The sequence below is a fragment of the Lutra lutra genome, chromosome 5 (genome assembly GCF_902655055.1).
Source record: "Lutra lutra chromosome 5, mLutLut1.2, whole genome shotgun sequence".
NCBI lineage: Eukaryota > Metazoa > Chordata > Mammalia > Carnivora > Mustelidae > Lutra > Lutra lutra.
The window spans coordinates 62,320,747-62,340,716 of record NC_062282.1 but is presented as its reverse complement, the minus strand read 5'-3'; the positions used below and the strand labels follow the sequence as shown (position 1 = coordinate 62,340,716).

The 19,970-nt window shown below is 52.0% G+C and overlaps 1 protein-coding gene across 1 annotated transcript in view; it reads left to right on the top strand.

Annotated features, from left to right (window-relative positions):
* The first annotated feature begins 217 nt into the window (after positions 1 to 217).
* The window catches only part of STK10 (serine/threonine kinase 10), a 117,738-nt gene continuing 97,985 nt past the window's right edge, over positions 218 to 19,970 (top strand). The window contains exon 1 of the mRNA XM_047730780.1: positions 218 to 819. Within this exon, the coding sequence (XP_047586736.1) occupies positions 664 to 819 (156 nt within the window). The 5' untranslated portion in view covers positions 218 to 663. The remainder of the gene's footprint in view (positions 820 to 19,970) is intronic.

The window sequence follows — 19,970 nt, the reverse complement described above, 5'->3', positions numbered from 1 at the left end:
GGGGCAGATTCATTGATTAATGCCCTTCAGCTTTTTGGTCTTCGGGGGACAATCAGTAGGCATTCGGGAAAGCCAATTTGCTTCCCCTCTCGCTCCCACAGACCTTAAGGGAGCCGTGCGGCGCGGTTGACCTCGCAGACCCGGGCCAGTTCCGCCAAGGGATGCCCTAAGTTCTCTTAAAGCCCTGCCGTAGCTCGCGGACGCGCGGTGCGCGGGGGACTACAGTTTCCAGAGTGCCCTGCGGCGACAGGCGGAGCCGCGGAGCGCCCGCAGCCAATTAAGGGGTCTCCGGGCGCTGCCGGGGAGCGGCAGGTGGAGCCGGGCCGTGGGTGGGCTCGGGGCCAGGTCCCGGGAACGCGTCCCGGGGCTAGCTGGCTGGTCGGGAGTGCCGCGCTAGCGGGGCGGGCAGTGGGGAGGCGGCCTTGGGGACACGACCGAGCGGGGGCGGGGACCGTGGCCGCCTGCGCGGTTCCGGGTGCTCCCGCCGCGCGCAGCCCCGGGCGCACTTGACCGGGGTCTGGCTGCGGGGAAGGGCGGGTCTGGGGAGAACCCCAGAGCGCGGCGGCGTCCTCCAGCCCCTCCTCCTCGCGGCCGCCGGAGCCACAGCCCGAGCCCGAGCGCGAGCCGGCGCCACCTCGCCCCCCGGCTCGCGCGCCCCCAGCCATGGCTTTCGCCAATTTCCGCCGCATCCTGCGCCTGTCTACATTCGAGAAGAGAAAGTCCCGCGAATATGAGCACGTCCGCCGGGACGTGGACCCCAACGAGGTGTGGGAGATCGTGGGAGAGCTGGGCGACGGCGCCTTCGGAAAGGTTTACAAGGTAAGGGCGCTAGGGGTGGGTGGCCCTGGGCGCGTGGAGCGGCTCCGGAAGGAAGGGACGCCGGCCGGGTTCAGCCCTGGCCCCGGCTCGGGAGGACGCAGAGGGGCTGCCGGTCTTGAACTCGGGGTCCCGCGCTCCGCCCTGGGGACCCTCACTCAGCCCGGCTGGTCCCTGCGTGGTGGGCGCCCCCTCTGGGCACGGCCGCTGCCCCAGCTCTGTTCCTGAGTACTTCCTGTGCCTCCGGCACCGCACTCGGTGCCGCAGGGGGAGACAAAGGGGGCGCTTATAGGACCTTGGCGTCCGAGAAGACGCAGCCGCCGGAAAACTGATTCTAGGCATACTTTTAAGACAGGCCACACAGATGCTGTGAGAATGCAAAGGAGTGGAGACAGAGAAACTCGCCGAGTCTGGAAGGGTTGGGATCGGTGGAGTTGGGGACACACCTGAAAATGAGCCAGAGCCAGGAAAACGGGTGGCTCGAGAGTGAGGGGTTAGGCTTGGGAAGGTGGGCTCGGGCTGGGCGGGAGGAAGGGGGAGATCAGAGCCCTGTGAATATTGCCCTGCGGGGATCGGATTTGATTGTGTGTGTGTGAGTCACAGCTGGGGAGCTTTCCAGTGTTCAGTCACCTTTCCCTGGAGGAATAAGGGGGCAGAAAGCTTTTGTGGAGGCATGGGTGGGGCAGAGCTGATTAATTCTAGACGCGTTTGCAGCGGGTCATTGTCTGGTTGCTGCTCCTGTGAACCAATGCTGAGTTACTGAGTGGTGTTCGGGACGCAAACACAGAGGGCTTGACTCCACCCTTTCCCTGACCCCCCGCCCCCCCGCCCAGGGAACCTTTACTGAGAGAATCCCCCTTGTTGAGCTGCTGTGTAACTCCAGGAGGGATCTTCGCTCCTGAGACACGGCCCACTCTCCTTGGGGCTCCGGTAGCTTGTCCACCACTGTGACCCCAGGATTGCCGTTTTAAGAGTCTGGACCACCACGGGACGTGGGGGAGGGGGGGGTGTGGGTCTCTAGGCCCACGTGGTCAGGACTTGCTCTCCACCTTGAAAGTGGTCTAGAACCTAGTTAGGGAATTGTAGTCCCTGGAGGAGTGGCATTAGCATCACCTGGGAGCTCATTAGGAATGCGGAATGGCTGGTCCCACCCCAGCCCTGCTAAGTTAGAGTCTACATCTTAACAAGATGCTCAGGTGAGTCTAAGCACAGTAACTTTAGAGAAGTACTGCTCCTGTAGGCAGTTTTGAGGCCAACCAGACCCCTGCGGTGCCGGTTTGTTGCCTTACCATCTCCCTTCTGAGCCCACATTTCCTGTTACAGGTTGGAACGCTCACTGGAGCAGAGGTCCTGGGGTTGGAGAAGCGGGGCTCTGTAATCGCTCACACCTGTGCCTTTTGGGCTGCCTTGATTGGCCGCCCTTCTCTTCTTGAGGGCTCTGCAGGTACCTGAGGAATAATTTCTCTACCCTTCCCAGCGTGGCATCTTGCCTTCTCCAGACACACCCTGCCCTTCCAGATGCGCCCTGACCATCATAAGGGCAGCTGGACCCTTGGTCAGCTTACTACATCTTCCTTTCTCCAGAAGGTTCAGCTGGTGTTCTTAGGGCATATTGTTGTCTCGCACTGATACTTTTTCTCCGATAGGGGCTGGCTTTCACTGGCAGTCTTGTCCTCTTTCAGTGTATCCTGGCTCCATATGGTTCATCCCCTCCCTCCCTCCCTTCCTTCCTTCCTTCATTTCATTTGCTTTTGTTTAGAGAGCGAGAGAGCAAGCATGGGAGCATTGGTGTGAGGTGAAGGGGGGGATGGTCACCGTAAGGGGAGCTGGCAGAGGGGAAGGGAGAGAATCTCAAAGAGACTGTGCTGAGCACAGAGTCCAAACAGGGCTCAATCTCGGGACCTAAGATTATGACCTGAGCTGAAACCAAGAGTTGGTCACTGAAAACACCGAGCCACTCAGGCGCCCCTTGTTTTCTTTTAAGCCTAAATGCAGAACTTTACTTTTATGCTGGTAAGATTTCCCCTTGTCAGTTTCGCTTGTCATTTCCGCCTGCCTTAGCCCTGTAAAACTCCTCTGGTATTCTGGAGGTCTCATACAGAGGAGTGCATCTGATTCACAAGTTATTTTGTCCCCTGGTTGTCCAGGCCAAGTGGACCCTTTTTAAGAGAATCTAGTTTCCAATGCTGTGCGTTGGCTGCACCACAGCTCCCCCCCATCACCTCGGAACCTGTGATTTTCTCATAATTAAGACAAGGGAGAGCTAGAGCAAGAGAGCTGTGTGTGATGGCTGATACACCCGGACAATATATCACATCACCTTCCTGGCCTTGGGGTGTGACCCGCTCATCCAACCCAACCTCATGTTATATGTGAGGATACTGGGGCCCCCAGAGAAGGGGCTAGAACCTAAGGCTCTGAGCTTCAGATTAACAGTTTCCTTAGTTACCCACTATGGAAGACCCACCGTGGATTGAAGATCCCTGTCACCCATGCATCCTCCTCTGAAGAGCTGCTTGCTCAGCCTCTTGAAGTTCAAGTTGAATAAGGTAGTGCTTTACTAAAGACTCTTGTCGGTGACCATAATTCCTTTCCACTTCATTGTTTCTTGGCATGGCCACCGGGGCAGCAAGGGCCAGAGTTCCATCTAGGTATTATGGCTGGGACCTTAAAATGTTGACACGGTGCCTGGGCAGCTGGCTGGCTGTGAACTGGAGGGGTGATGGCCAGCACCATCTCTTCACTCTGTTCTCCTGGCAGCCAGCATGGGGAAGTCCTTCCTGAGGACTTCCCTGGTGTACGCAGCCTTAGAAATCTCAACTTGTCACGTGCTTGTTAGGACAGGACTCTGCAGATTTCCTGATGAAGGTCTTGCAGAAGCTCAGAGTTGAAACAGCAGCCTCAAGTTCGGAGTCCCCTTTCTCCTCTTCTCCCTGATGAACCAGTGAACTGTTGGCCTCAGGAGACAAAGAGGAAGATAGGGTTCATTCTGGGCGGCGTTAAGGTCATTCTCACCTAATCCTTATGCCCTGCAAGTTAATTTCAGAAGAAAATCATTTCTAGCTCATGACTTGATACAAAGCAAATGTTACAATATATACATGTGGTTTCAAAATTCTTGTCCTATATCATTTCAGAATGCTTCTTAAAAATCCTCTTTATTCTGAAGACAAGGTAGAAAGGGGAGGAAGGTTTGATGTCATGTTGAGTGGAACAAAGCTGCCTCTGAGCAGGACGGGCTTTCTGTTAGAGCATCAGGGCAGGCACTCACGTGCTGAGCACACAGCAGACATCAAGAGTTGGGTTAGCAGGCTGAGATGATTTTTCTGCCTTTTTTTCTCTCCTTTTAAAAGCTTTTATTTTTAAGTAATCTCTACACCCAGCATGGGGTTTGAACTCACAGTCCTGAGACCAGGAGTCACCTGCCTCACAGACTGAGCCAGCCAGGTGCCCCATTTTTCCGCTTCTTGAAAATTACTTTGGTTTTGATCTTATGTTACCTTTAAGCTGTTAAGAGGTGTATGATCTTGCAAAATTGGGAGTAAACAAAGAAAATTTTTTTTTTACGTAAAGGGAAAAACATCACCCTAAGTCCCATCAATTGCTCTTGACATGTTGTTATATTTCCTTACAGACTTAATCGTTTTTTTTTATGGTGAAAAAAATGTTTTAATGCAGGGTTGTTATCTCACATACCTACAGTGTTTTATACCATCTTTCATTCCTGAAATGTCTTTTGGTGTTATTCTAAATGCTTCCTGCATACCTTCTGGGATGGCTCAGTGCTGCCTTGGTTTTAATCTTATTGGATATTTAACTTAAAAAAAATTTATTAGAGAGAGACAATCTGTGGGTGGGAGGAAGGGACGGGGGAGAGGGAGATAGAGAATCTCCAGCCAACTGTGCGCTGAGCTCGGAGCCCCACGCGGGACTCCATCCTGCCACCTAAGACCACGGTCCAAGCTGAAACCGAGTTGGAAGCGTAACTGACTAAGCCACTCAGGTGCCCCTGACTTTTTTCCCCCCAACAAGTCACAGTTGATTAAATGCTTATGATTTATGTGCCAGGCACTGTACTAAGCATTTTACATAATGCAGTCAGTTCAGCCGTAATGTAAATAATACCTTCCCCGAAAGACCTTGATGATAAACAAAATCCGTAAGAATCACCGTCTTATAAGACACAGTGCTAAGGGCAGAGCACTGAAAAACTGCAGCAGGAGCCCACTAAAAAAAAAAAAAGATAGGAACCTGAAAAAATTGGGGGTGCAGTTGTACACAAGTTTGTAGGTAAGAAATACAAGCGTATCACACAAAATCCAGCACTGTAGGATGAGAATGTGCTGGCTGCTGTGGCCGTGGGGGCAGGACTCATGGCTGCAGGGGAAGTGTCGGTGGGAGGAGGGTTATCTGAAGTCAGGCACTAAGTGGGACCCCAGACCTGGCCCTGACAGATGTTGGAGGGACGTGCCTGTGCGTCGTGGGTACTTCTTTGCCACTCTGTTCAGTTGGGCACAGTGTTCTGTGTTCACCTAGTGTTTCTGGTCCACAAAACTGCACCCAAGCCGACGGGAATTCAGTGCTTGGATGAAATTGTTCCGTGATGTGTCAGTGGTGTTGGGACAACATTGGCGTCTCCAAAGTGAACCTTAGAGCACAGCTGTGCGTTGATGAGCAGGTCTGCTAGTGAAGTTCTTCTTGTGTTTTAAATCCTGTTTTAGGCTCGACGCTCAGAAGGGAATTACTGAATTCCTACAGAAGGACGGAAGGCTTTGCCTCTCCGAGGGTGGATTTTTAAAAGCAACGAGAGAAGTTGGTAGGGTCTCCCTTTCGCCCCTTGCTCTGGCCGAGGGCCAATCAGCAAGTCCTCTGGGGCCCTGGGTGGGTCTGCCCTCCTTGGGGGCCTCAGGTGCCCTCCAGCCTAGAGACCCATTGTTAACCTTCACCCTTCAAGTGCCAGTTAGATACCGCCGGTTTGGACAAAGCAGAGGTCCAGTGAGGTGGGAGCCAGCTGTCAGGCCTTCCGCTCCTCCCGGCCTGGGCCCTGCTTTCACCTCCTCTCCTGCCCATAGTTCTAAGGCCGGGGTTTCTGCTTCCTCTGGGGCTGCCCAGGGCTGGGCCTCTGCGCCTCCCCTCCTCCTCCGGAAAGAGATCTGCCCCCAGGCAGTAACCTTATTTCCGCTCAGCCTGGTGTTTTTAAATAGAAGTCCGTGCTATTGTGAGTGGGTTCCTGGCTTGGTCCTAAACTCCAGTGGCCTGAGCTTCCTGGGGTGTTGCTGATCTCAGAGGGTCCACTTCAGCAGCTGATTTAATACTAGGACTGTTTCTAGCGGGCTCCAGAACAGGCCCTGGCGACGGGAGCTCAACAACTAAGCAGATCCCCAGCCCTCACTTGCATGCGGGGTCCCCTGGCCTCCCAAGGTTACCCAGACCAGGGGACACTCCCGGGCTGCCCGCCCCACACCCTGCAGAAAACAGCCGTGCATGGTCACTCCCGGTTTCAGCTGCTGGTCAGGGCAATAGGATGGGGTGGTTAAGGGAAGGAATTTGGGGCCCAGGAGGATCTGGGTTTCAATAGAGCTGGGGACTTTGCACTCTGAGCTTCAGGCTCTTATCTTTAAAAGGACAGGATAATCCGGGGGCGGGTGAGGAGGGCTAAAGGAGCCGAGGAAGTACCATCCCTTTAGCATCTGATCCCTACTCAGGAAGTGGGCAAGAAAGGAAGATACTTTGTTATTGTTGATGCCTGTGGTATCAAAAAGAGAAGGTCCTGGCTGGTTACTGCTCCTTCCCTGGGGACAAGGAAGAAATAGTGTTTATAGGGGTGCCTGGGAGGTTCAGCCGGTTAAGCAGCTGCCTTCGGCTTGGAGCATGATCCTGGGGTCCTAGGATGGAGCTAAAATCTTCAAAAAAAAAAAAAAAAAAAGAAAAGAAAAGAAAAGAAATAATGTTTATAGTGAGACCCAACCAGTGTGAGTTTGCATTTCGGTGAGTCACAGATAAAGACAGCACCAGGTGAATTTGTCACACAAGGGAAACTTGGAGCAAATAAGGACATCATGGGATTACCTTCCAAAGCTGAGAGTCCCTGGGCAAGAGAGTGAATGGGTTCCTTTCATCGAGGGTTAGGATGAATATTTAGAAAGGGAACCTTGTCACTGTATGTAGAGGCGGGCATAGGGTCGTGCACGCACCTTAAGGAAAAACGCCTATACAGACATGGTATGTGATGTTCCGGACGCTTGTGCTCCTCCTTGGGCAGACATTTTCATATTCGAACGAGGGAAGGTTAACTGTCCGTCACTGCATGGCCCCTCTGTGGTCCGCCTGCACAGGCATGAGTCAGGGGGTCAGCTCCAGCTGATCGGGGGTTTTTGTGCTGGCTGTCGTCGTTGCTTGAGGGGCGGTTTCGGTTCCCATCACAGGATGCCGTGTCCACCGTGTCTTTTGCCGGAGTGAAGAGATCAGCTGGAAGGAAGAGCCTCAGGAAAAAGGAGGGACATAGGTGGGCATGTACAGGCAGCTGAACAGTAAAGGTCTGGTGTTGGGGTCCAGCTGGTGAAGGTAGCTTGTCTCACACCAGGGCTTCCCCACCTTGGTACTGTTGACATTTGGGTGGGAATTCTTTGTGGAGGGGGTGCTGACCCACACATGACGCGATGTTAGCAGTATCCTTAGCTTCTAGTCATTAGAAATACTGCCAGTGCTGGTACCTCCCCCCCTTCCCCCTAGCTGTGCCAGCGGAAAATGTCTCCGGGCATCGCCACATGTCCCATGGGGGGCAGACTTGTTCCCGCTCAGCACTCTTGCCTCCTGTAAGCGAACTGGCTTGATTCAGTTGGGCAGAGAGGATTAATTCATGTCTGTGTGACAAGTCCCTGAGTCTACGGTAAAAGACTCAGGCCTTGCTGCCAGATGGACCAGGGTCCCAATCCTGGCTGTCCCACTTTGCAGCTGTGCAAGCTCAGGCAAGTGGCTGGTCTAAGTCTGTTCCCTCGTGTGTAGGGTGGGGCTGAGACTAGCGCTCACCCCACATGAAGGGCACAGCATTTGGCTCCCGGGAGGTCCATATGGCCAGCGTCCTCCTCTGCTGTGGGGTGCACAGGGTGTGGGGAGGAGGAGAGGATTCTGCCGGATTGAGTGAGCTGTAGCAGGACACAGGCAGGGCTCGTGGGCAAAGGGGAAGGCTGCCACCAGGCAGGCAGGTGGGGTTCTGATAGCAAGCTGGAGAGAAGCCTGGCCCGGGAGAGAGCCCATGTAGTGAGGCTTGAGGTTGCCAGTCAGTGGCCCGGGAGGCTGGGACAGCCTGTGGACTGATTTGTGTGGCTTCCCACGGTAGCTGAACCAAATCTGAAGGTCTGGGTAGCATTATGAACTCATATTTCCCATAAAAGCCCCCCTTCCCTCTGGCTACCACCAGTGTATTCTCTGTATTTAAGAGTCTGTTTTTGGTTGGTTGGTTGTTTTGTTTTCTGGATTCCACATATAAATGAAATCACATGGCATGTGTCTTTCTCAGACTGACTTCACTTAGCATGATACCCGTTAGGCCCATCCATGTTGTCTCACGTGGCAAGATCTCAGTCTTTTTTATGGCTAATAGTAATACATAACACCGCGTCTTTATCTGTTCATCGATTAGTGGACCCGTGAATTGCTTCCTGGTATCTGGGCTGTTGTGAATAACGCTGTGGTAGACATAGGGGTGCAGAGGTCTTTTTGAATGAGTATTTTTGCTTTCTTTGGGTAAATACCTAGTAGTGGAAATACTGGGTTGTGTGGTATCACTATTTTTCTCGATTTTTTTTTAAAGATTTTTTAATTTATTTAGAGAGAGTGCGTGCAGGGTTGGGGGCGGGGGGACAGGGCAGAGGGAGAGGGAGAGAATCTCAAGTGGACTCCCTGTTGAGCACGAAGCCCATCATGGGGCTCGATCTCCGAACCCTGAGGTCATGACCTGAGCCGAAATCAAGAGTTGGACACTTAACCGACTGAGCCACTCAGGCGCCCTGCTATCTCTGTTTGTAATTGCTTGAGGGACCTCCATACTCTTCTCCACATTGGGCCGCACTAATTTACATTCTCACCAGCAGTGCGCGCCGTGTCCTCACCACTACTAGTTGATTCTTGTGTATTTGATGCAGGACATTCTGACTGGTGTGAGGTGGTATCTCGTTGTGGTTTTGATTTGCATTTCCCTGATGATGAGTGATGACGAGCATCTTTTCATGTGTCTGTTGGCCACCTGTTTAATAGTTTATTTAACCTAATATAGCCAAAGTATCATGTGCAGCATATAATAATCAATATAGAATAAAAAATAGATTTTTAAAAAAATTTTTATGTTTAAGTAATCTCTACACCCAACGTGGGGCTTGAACTCACAACCCCGAGATCTGGAGTTGCATGCTCTACTGATTGTGCTGGCCAGGCACCCCGGAAGAGATATTTGATATTCTTATTCCATACTAAGTCTTTGAAATGGGTTTGTGTTTTGTGTTTATGGCACGTCTCAGTCTGGACTAGCCTGTTTCAGATGCCCCAGATGACCTGTGGCCGCTGTGCTGCCCGGTGCAAATCTGGCCTCTGCTGCTCGCCCCCACCTTGGGCCCTCCTCCTGGCCCCCTCTGTACATCTCAGTTGCCTCCTCGAGTTTGGTGGTCAGTGGACTTGGGAGCTGGGCGTGGCTGGAGGGGCTGGCCAGGGCAGGGTCAGATCAAGAATACTGTTTGGGGCCAAGTCAAGAAGACCTTGAATGCCAAGCCAAGGAATTGGGTTGTGATGGTTTTGAGCTCAGCTAATGTTCTGCTTGCCCTGAGTCCCCAGGGTCTGACCAGTTCAGCCTTGTGCGGGGAACTCTTTTTGGAGGGTCACCAGAGTGGGGGAGTGAGGGAATTCCAGAGCTAGGTTTCCTGGCTGCCCAAGGCCAGGATGGCCACTGATGAGTGAAGGGTGGGACAGTGTGGCCACACCCCAGTGACAACAGCAGGTTGGGGTAGGAGGGAAGGCCAGAGCTGTGGTCAGGCCCCCATCAAAGCTGAGGGAGAGGAAGTAACTGATGGAAGGCAACCCAAGAACAAGATTTTGTACGTGGGTGGGAGGCAGGGAAGATTCTAGAGGGATGGTCTCTAGAGGGATGGTCGTGAGGAGGAGGCAAGAAAGCAGAGAGGGTGAGAAGGGAAGGAAAAATCTATTTGCCAGGGATCAGAGATGGCATGGGAACTTGGATGAGTTTCTGGAGTCAAAGTCTGTCTCTCTATCTCTTGTGGGTTGTGGGATCCTGAGAAAAGTACTTAAGCATGCCCCTGTGTCTTTAGCTGCAAAGTGGTACTGGGAATGGGACCACATCATCGGGGGATTGGAGGGTGAAACAACCCATGGAAACCACTTGGCTCAGGACCTCGGAAAAGCCCAAATAAGCGTTAGCCATTAGAGTGATTAACTGAGCACCTACTGTGTGTCAGGCACTGTGGGTTCCAAGGTGAGCAAAATGAGCGTGAAGTTGCTCTTATGTGTTCATCATTTATGCTTCTGCTAGCCCCCTGAAAGGCAGAGGCTAGCATCCTCACTCCACACCCGATGAAACAGGCCCAGAGAGGCATACTGGTTGATTTGCTTAGGCTCACACAGCTTTTCCATGGCAAGGCTGGCACTTGACCCTAGAAGTCTCTGGCTAGGAGCTTGTGCCTTTTCTCTTGTACAGTACGGAGGGAAAGACGAAGGGGGTGAGGAGAGAACGCAGGTCCCTTCAGTGTGGTGTCTCCCTGCGGCCTTGGTGTTTCTACGCCCTCCTTCCTAGGCCTGCCTCAGCCTCAGCTGGGTCTGAGCCCCTGAGATGGTGGCAGGAGCCTCTCACACAGAGGAAGTGGTGACGGGTGTAGGCAGGGCTCCGGCTTACAGAGGAAGTGGCAGGGGAAGTGGGTGAGTGTCTCGGTGGGGAAGCTGGGTGCTCCTGGCCTTCTGCTGGAGCTCTGGGGGGTGTGGCCCTGCTTGTGCCACAGCATCCTAAGGCTTGGGGTGCTTCCTCCTCCCTTCCCATTTCTTCCCGTCCCTTCTCCCTCCCTCCACTGCACTCACCTTCCTCTTCACTCACTTTTTTCCATCCTCCCCTTTCTCTCTACTTTCCCCTTCGCTACATTTTTTTTCTTCCTTTCCCCATAGCTTGCTTGTTTTGTTTTCTTATTAACAGGCAATACCAGAGCCAGAATTCAGGCCCTGAGACTCAAGAGGTTTAACCACATGCTGGTGACTGAAGAGTTAACTCTAAACAGCCTCTGTATGGAGGGTGGGAGAATGGGGCCACTGAGAGGAGTTGAAGGAAGTATATCCCTTTTCTATCTCAGGACCTTTGCACTAGCTGTTCTCTCTGCCTCCCACTCTTCCTACTGCTCTGCACAGCCAGCGCTCCTGCTCATCCTCTGGATCCCAATTCACATGTCTCCTCTCAGAGAGGGCTGCTCTAACCACCCCTCCCTGACCAAGGTGATAGCTCTGTGCTGATTTCTTTCAGAGCTCTGGTCACAGACTAGGTTTCTTTTGTGTGTCTACTCATTTATTTTCTTTCCTCTCTGAAAGATGTAAGGTCCTATGTTTATGGGTAACCTAGTAAATGCTCATGGTAGATGCTTAGTTAATTTCTGCTGAAGGAGTGAACAACGAATGAGTAGATGCCAGCCCCACTTTCCTTCCTCTGTGGGCAGGCCCAGCACTGTGATTATGAGCTTAGGCAAGGTTATCAGTGCCAAGCTTTCTCCTAGTCTCCCTGCCTACTTGCTGTGTGACCTTGGGAAAGTCACCTCACCTCTGTGAGCCTCAGTATCTTGAGCAGTAACATGAAGGATCAAAACAGTGCTGCCCTGAGAGAACTTGGGAAGATTGAGTCATGGCCAGACCTTCCTATAGTGCTCATAATGGAAGGAAAAGGGTTAGTGGCTGACATCGTGCTGATGATTCTTTCTGGTGATGGACCAAACTGGCTTCCTGAGGGTGGGCATGCAGAGTTCCTGGAAGCCCCTGGTTGGCGCCCCCCATGTTTGTCATGCTGGAGGCCACTACTTGCATAGAAGTTGGTGTGATGGGTTCCTGGGGGTGAGCCTGGACCATATTTCTCTCTTGCTGTGTTATGATGATGAACATGATTCAGTGATAAAGAGGCTCCAAGTTCACGGTCTCCATTCCGTGCCTGCCTGTGGCCCGTCAGCCGGGGGTGGCTGAGGCCACTGTGGTTGGTGGGAGAGCAGCATTTGTACCCTGAAGGGCGCGCCTGCCTTTGCCCTCCTTCCTGGAAAGCTCCAGCCTGTTTTGTCTGGGAGCCCAGGCCCAATTCTTGGCCTCAGAGGCTGTTGCCACCATCAAAGCTGGCTTTGTCACCCTGAGGCAATGACCCCATCAGAGCTGGCCAGCTTCCCTGGTTGGCCTTGAGAGTCCTTCTACCTTTTTTGTGTGTCCTGGGCCCAGCTTATTTTCAAGCCTCCTCCTTCCTCAAGTGCCCTCCACCCCACCCCCACTCTGAGGTGACAGGAAACCTCCTGCTGCTCCTGTTGACCAAGGAGGGGAGACCGGTGCCTGCATCCCAGAACCAGAGCCAGCTGTGCGCCAAGCCTCTGCTCTGCCTGCGCGCCGTCCCCTGTGGCCAGCACAGCCCTCCTCAGAAGACCCGAGGAGCACCCCATGCCCCCCGCTGGAGCCCCGCCTCTGAGGCTCCACACCTGGTGGCGCCCTTCCCCTCACAAGACCCGGCTCGCCTGTTTTCTCTACTGTATGACTCGGGGCAGGTGATGTTGCCTCAGTTTCCTCTTCTGCAAGATGGGGATCAGTGGAACAGCGCATAGCTCTGGGAGGCATTGCCGTGGAAGAGTGTTCTGTGATCCAAAGGGCTGTTTGTGACCTCTAGTTAAATGCTATGACAGTTATTGGCGACAGCGCAGAAGGGTACTTACTGTGCAGTGAAACGCCTGATGGGTGTGTGCAGTTTAATCCCACTTTTATGAAGTCGGAAAGCAGGTACTTGCGGCGAGCGAGAGAGCCCTGAGCACATGTTTCTGGGGAGCTCACTACGGCCTGCTTGGTTTTAAGCATCTTTCACACCTTAGCTCACTGAACACTCCCCACAGCCTGTGAGGCAGCAACTACCAACATCTTTATTGGACGAAGGTAGAGAGGGAGGGACAGAGAGGTCACATAAGTCCCCTGGGATCGCACAGCTGGGAAGTGTGAAGGCGGGTACAGCCTCGCCCGTGGCACACAGGAAGTGCTCCAAAATGCCTCAGGTGTACCACGCAACGATTCAGTAATCCTGTGAGATACTCCTCTCTCACGGCGATAGGTGTGGTCACCATCCGTCACCAAACGTTATTATGGTATTACTGACCATGTTCCCTCTAGTGTATTTTTATCTTCGTGACTTATGTATTTGATAACTGGACATTTGTACCTCTTTTTTTTTTTCTTTTTAAAGATTTTATTTATTTATTTGACAGAGAGAGGGGGAGAGCATAAGCAGGGAGGAGGGGCAGGCAGAGGGAGAGGGAGAAGGAGAATCCCCAGGAGCAAGGAGCCTGATGTGGGACTCGATCCCAGGATCCTGGGATCATGACCTGAGCCGAAGGCAGACTTTTAACTGACTGAGCCCCCCAGGCACCCGAAGTTTGTACTTCATAATCCCCTTCATTTCACATTCCTCCTGCCTCTGGCAACCACCAACTCTCGGTATTTAAGACTCTGTTTGTTTGTTTGTTCATTTGTTTGTTTTTTAGATTCCACATTTAAGTGAAATTATAGGGTATTTGTCTTCCTGTTTCCCTCCTGTCACTTACCAGAATACCTTCTAGGTCCACTCAAGGGATTATGGGTGCTTTGTCCTCTTTGTAATATTATATCTTGAAGACTCTCTTTCATGAGTGTGTGTTGCTTTTAAAATAATAAAAGACAGCACGGAAAGTACTGTTGATTGAAAACATAGAGCCGTTTTCACCTCTGAGGTTTGGAACCGCCTGGAAAGTGGGGCTGGTAAGTACACACGTTCCCCAAGGCTGTGGTCAGGATGGAGTGAGGTGAGCCTTGTACGGTGTGTGGGTGGTGCGGGTCGCAGAGGAGGCGCTGGCTGAAGCTTCTTCCTTCTTCTCTCCCTCCTCTAGGCTGTTGACCCCATGCTGCCCTCCTGCCGTGACTCAGCACCCATTCCTCTTTGGGCCCTCCTCCAGCTAGAGGGAGCTCCGGAGAGGTGGGAGCAGGGCCCTCTATCACCTTCTCACCTCTCCTTTATCAGCAGTAGGTGGGGTTGGATCCCCATCACTTTTGAAGAGCTGAGATCCGAAGGCTCCCACATCCCTGGCCAAGTTGGACAGGTTGCCTGGGTTTTTGGTCAAGGCCGTGGCTTGGTATTCTTGGGGCCAATCCTGTTGGGTCTTGGTTTTTTTATTTGCTAGCCCAGAAGGATTTGGAGGATCAGCATTTCCCTGCTGTGCCGGGATGGCTCGCCAGGCTTCACTTCCCTGAGAGAGAGCATTAAATGACCGGCTTTGGAAGCCATGCCACTCCTCTGCTTTGTGCCTGGCAATCTTTGCCATCCTTAAGTGTCTCTTGTTCTGAAACTTGGCTGTCTTATTTGTTGCAAGCTGAAACTTGGCCCAGCGATTATTGATTAGGGAAGTGCTTTCTCTGCACTTGGCAGGACTCATTAACTGTGTATATCCTGCCCAGTCAAAGGCTTTGGCTTCTTCGAGGTAGAGAGGAGACAGCGTTCAAAACCAGAGACCAGCTAGAGATTCAGGAACATAAATATGTTGACAGGAAAATGGACTTCTCCTCACTTTCTTTCCTGTCCTTATGTGGAGGGCATCATTTCTTTCTGTTTGCACACAGATACGCACACCAATCCATCCATCCGTTATTTTAAAATAACCAGTGTATACTCTGCCTGAACATAATAATAGCAGATATATTGGTGAACAAGGCAAACATGCTTTTAGGCTTTTGAAAATCAAAAATACACAGTCCTAAGCGAGGACAAAGAGAAAATGAAGGCCACTGTCCCAGGTCACCCAGCTAGGAAGCGCTGTCAGGACTTGACACAGGCCCAGCTTTTCCCTCAGAGGCCCCTGAGAGGAAATACTCCCAGGGGCTCCCACCCAGTTTCCAGGTGTCCCAGTCCTCCTTCCCCAGCTCTTCCCTCACGATTAACCCACGGTGGCTTCTAAACTTTGTTCCGTGTCTCTGGAATTGTCCACATGGCTGTCAGAAAACAACAGCGTGGTTTCTTGCCTTCCCAAAAGGCACTTAGCTGGTAGGTAGTGAAGTTGGAATTTGAACCTGTGTCCTGTGCTGTTTCCATTCCATAAATCAGTTTGTGGAAATTTGCCCGTTTCTAGTTTGGACAAAGATGGGGACATGGGTGAGATGCAGTAGGTTAGGTTCCTGTAGAAATAGCTTTCTCAGCTACATTATTGAGGGAAAGAGAGAGTCTGGTATTCGTGGAAGCCGACAACAAGATAGGCTCAAGTGCCTTTTGGGGAAAAAAGAAGACTTAATGATTGTTTACTGCCTAGGCCTACTTTTCATTACTTGATTCCTCCCTCCTATCTATCTGTTCTCCCATCCACCCATTCATGCTCCTGCTTGCTCACTCTCCCATGTGTCCATCTGTCCATCCTTCCACACACCCATCCTTCCATACCTTACTCCCTTCCATTCACCCATCGGTTCATCCATCCACCCACCCTCCCGTGTTCCCATCTACCCACTGGCTATCTCGGGCCAGGTTAGGGTCTGTGGGGTAGACTAAAATGAATCAGACATGGGCTTAACCATTCAGAGCTCAAAACCAAGTTAGAGAATCTTTGAACACAGATGACTGGGGCACCAGGAGGTCTGTGGAGAAAGGCCTAGTAAGGTGTGAATTAGTAGTTGGGGAGCTGGGGTTCTGAGAGCGCTTCACGGAATAGGCTGTGGTTGAGTTAGACTTTGTGGGGTAAGCACAGTATGGGGAAGGCGCTCCAGGTGGAGGAAAGAGCCGAAGGAAAGGCATGAAAGTAGGAGGCAGAAGGTCACTGGCCACAGCAAGGGGTGTGTACGGGACGGAGTGGGATCCTGGAAAAGTAGATGGGCCAAGTCACCAGGGTGCTGTGTGCCAGGCCAGGGTGTCCACGCTTTGTGTCAGGCAGCAGGGAGCCGTGGACATTTGCCCAACGAAGGTTTCTGGTTGAAGGCCGTGAGGGAAGAGCTGGGGAAGGAGGACTGCCACACCTGGAAACTGTGTGGGAGCCCCTGGAGGTATTTCCTTTCAGGGGCTTCTGAGGGAAAAGCTGGGCCTGTGTCAAGTCCTGACAGCGCTTCCTAGCTGGGTGACCTGGGGCAGTGGCCTTCATTTTCTCTTAACATGAGCAGATAGTAGTACTTCTGCATACCTCATGGACCCATCCTGGAGACAGGTGAGGTGCTGCTTATCTGCCCTCCAGAGACCATAGGCAGCCTTGGGAGGCCGCCATCTTCCTGAGGCCCATGAGACCTGAGCCTCTGGGAGGCTAGGCTGTGGCGCACGGCTCCACTCCTCAACGGACTCGTGCCTGCCAGCCAGGGGCATTAAGTGGTGTCTGAACCCGAGGCCACTTTGGCTGCCTATCCTGTCTCTATGTCTGCTGCCCTCAGAATACCCTGCTTGCATTTGGGTTGGGCCCTTCCCCTGCATGGGGCCGGTCCTGCTGTGACCTTCCAGGGCCAGATTTCCTCCCGTGGGAATAGAGTCAAAGCCTTTCCTGTGATGGGTCACAAACCTCACTGTCCAAAGAGAAAATGTTTTCGGGCAGGGATGCCACAGCTGTATACTGTGGGACACAGACCAAGCCCCTCCTCGGTTCCAGGGGCCTGAACTGTATTTGACATGGACATCCGGAATCTAGAGGCTGGGGAATATAGAAAGCTTTTGCCTGGTCTGCTCCATTCTTTGGCTCTGACCCCCATCCCCAGGCTGCTCATTGACAGGCCAGCTGGGAGCCTTCCCTCACGCCTGCTGCCCAGCCAGGTTGCTAGGAGACCTCGCTAGCGACTGATCACCACCTGAGCTGCTTCTACCCACTCTTGGCCCTTGAGACCTTTGTTTCTTCCTAGAAGAAGAAACAATGTGTTTCTGAGGCTGGGTCTGGAATATGGGAGTGAGTTTTAGATGCCCCCTCACCTTTGGGAGAAGGTATTTTCTGCCAGGTGCAGCCTTCCTTATATGCAAAGCTGCCTACTAGAACTTTCTGCCCTGATGGGAACGTACTGTTTCTGCTCTATTCAGTGTGGCAGCCATGTGTGGCCGGGAACTTCCATATTGGACAGAGGGTGCCCATCCCTGGATATATTCAAGACAAGGTCAAGATAAAAGGGTCACTTCTGGGCACCATCCCCAGTCTGTCCTTGCTGGGACCCCTATGGATAATTGTCAGATGTCACTGAGTCAAATTAATTTTCTTAAACCAGTTGTATTCCTTATGCTCTCTTTTCAGGTCCTCCTTATTTGTAGATGCCCAGAATGTTCCTGAAGTTCTAGCTTAGCTATACTTTTGTTACCCTGCCTTGTTGACGACTATTAAGGCTTACTTATTTTCTCTCATTACTGTATTGTCTTCTTATTTACCATTTTAAAGCATTGCTTAATAGCTCACTGAGTTAGCCATTGTCTTGCTGTTGAACATTTAGGTCATTTGCATTTTCTTGCCGTCATTATGGACTCCTGTGAACATGATCCTAGTACCCTTCTTTTGTTGTCTTTATTTGAATAATTTCCCGGCCTTAATTTCTTAGGGATGAGGGAGAAGAGGCTTTAAAAACCTATTGCTAATTTTTGTCTCTGGAGGATTGAGTCTGTTTTTGTCAGTGATGGGCAGACCCATTTTACCACCTGTTTTGTCACCCACGCTAGATGTTCCCATTATTCCTCGTTTCTGGTAATTTAATAAATATACAGCTCTACTTTTTTGGAGGAAAACTCTTCTGGCAGAAGAATCCCCTGGTTTCTGCTGCTTGTGGCCCATTAGTAACCGTTTTCCACTTGGGTCTTTGTATCCTGGATTATCAGTTAGGTCCTCCGAGCGGCCTCAGTGAAGGTCAGTTGGTAGGTCTTGGTGACCCTTTTGAAGGTGGCCTTTGTTACACGTGTGTTGTGTGGTGAGGTGCCTCCATGGATACGTGTTCTCTGCTGGAATACCCGCAGAGATGACAAACTTACTTACTCTTTGGTGGCAAATGACAGAAGTCCAGAAGGGAGTTTATTGCCTCATGTAACTGAAAAGTCTAAGGGCAGACCCGGTCTTCAGGAATAGCTGGCTCCAGGAGTCCACAGACCTCATTATCTGCCCTTCTCCACTTGTGGGCCCTGTTTCCTTTGTCAGGACCTCATTGTCAGGCGGGGTCTCGGAAGGAGTGGCCACATAGGCTATAAGACTCTCCAGCCTTTCATTCTACCTGTTTAGCAACCCCAAAGAAAGAAAAAAAGCCACTTTCCTAATAACTTAAAACACCAAAAAACCCCAGACTAACTCAGAACTACCCAGATACAACCCTGTTGGCCTGACTTAGGTCACTTGTGCAAGTGTGAACCACTAGCTATGGCTGAGAGGGCCGGCAATGAGTGGCTGGGCCTGGGCTGTGCACTGGGACCCGATGGGCTGAGCTTCTTATGAACCCCTTGCACCAAGAGAGAGAGGCAGTTGCCAAAGGAAGAGAGTTGTGAATCTGCAAGGGGGATAAGGCACCTGTCCCAGATTGGACCTTGGTCACTGCATTCACTTTTATGAACTCTGTTTCATCATCTGCAAGGAGACAGGGGAGTTGGGGTGTAGGAGTGGTGGTTAATGTTCTTTCTGATCTCTGAGTTCTGTGATACCAGCTCTTCCGTGGAGGAGGAGGGAGTCACACAGTGATCAGCTTGCAGCCGGGAGGGAAAGGGATGGGCCTGGGGGTGGTCCTCACCAGCTGCTGCTTTGCGGTTGACTTTTAGGAAGCCCCAGCCCCTGACTGGACTTCCCGGGGCCCCATGGGTGGGGCAGGGCTCCCTGCTGGGAGAATTGTCCCCACCTCCTCCAGGCTGGGCCCCGAGAACTTCACAAGGGGGAAGATTGTTCCACAGAGGTGCCCAGGCCAGTAAACACAAGTGGCCACTGTGTGTCTGCTGTCAAGGGAGTGGGCTGAGATGTTAGTCACTGCCAGCCAGCAGTGGAAGGCTGGGCGGGGACTCCTCCATCCTTTGCTGGACCCCAGCCTTGCCTCCGCCAGTGGGAGAGATGGACGTCAGAGGCCACAGGCTGCCACTTGTTCTTTTTTTTTTTTTAAAGATTTTTTTTATTTATTTATTTGACAGAGAGAAATCACAAGTAAGCAGAGAGGCAGGCAGAGAGGAGGAAGCAGGCTCCCTGCTGAGCAGAAAGCCCGATGTGGGGCTCGAACCCAGGACCTGGGATCATGACCTGAGCCGAAGGCAGCGGCTTAACCCACTGAGCCACCTAGGCGCCCCTGCCACTTGTTCTTTATGTGACTCCTTGCTTGTCAACTCCCACAGGTGCCCCATCTGCTTGGACCACCCCTAGCTTTCTAAGACCCACCCACTCTCCAAGACGCCCTCACATCTGATTGCAGAGGAAGTTTGGGCATCATTTCCTCACCCTTCTACTGTATGCGAGGGAAACTGAGGCCCAGGCAGAACCTTTTCAAAATCTGACCTTGGGCAAAGAGGTCAGCACATGGATGCTGAAGCTGCATGGATCTGAATTCAACTCCCGGCCCTATTATTTATCTGTTGTATGTCCTCAAGCAAGTAACTTCACCCCTCTGAGCATTAGTTTTCTTCTATGTAAAACGGGGCTCTTAAAAGTACCTCCTTGGTGTAAAAAATAATCCTGGGGATCAAACTGCATCCTCTTGTGCCCTCTCTAACCCTTGCTGCTTCGGCTAGTTTTGTTTTCAAGCTCTGCTTGCAAGCACATGTCCCTGAAGCTCCAGTCCTGCTGCTTCAGTGTTGGAGGCTGGCACGAAGCGGCTTTTGGGGCAGCCTCAGCCCCTCCGCTACTGTTGTGAGCTTGCATCTCATTGGCTAATGTGGTCACATTCTTGTTCCGATTGACCAGGACGAGTCACCCACCCACTTCTAGAGTTGAAAGTGGACTCTGCTCCATTGTATT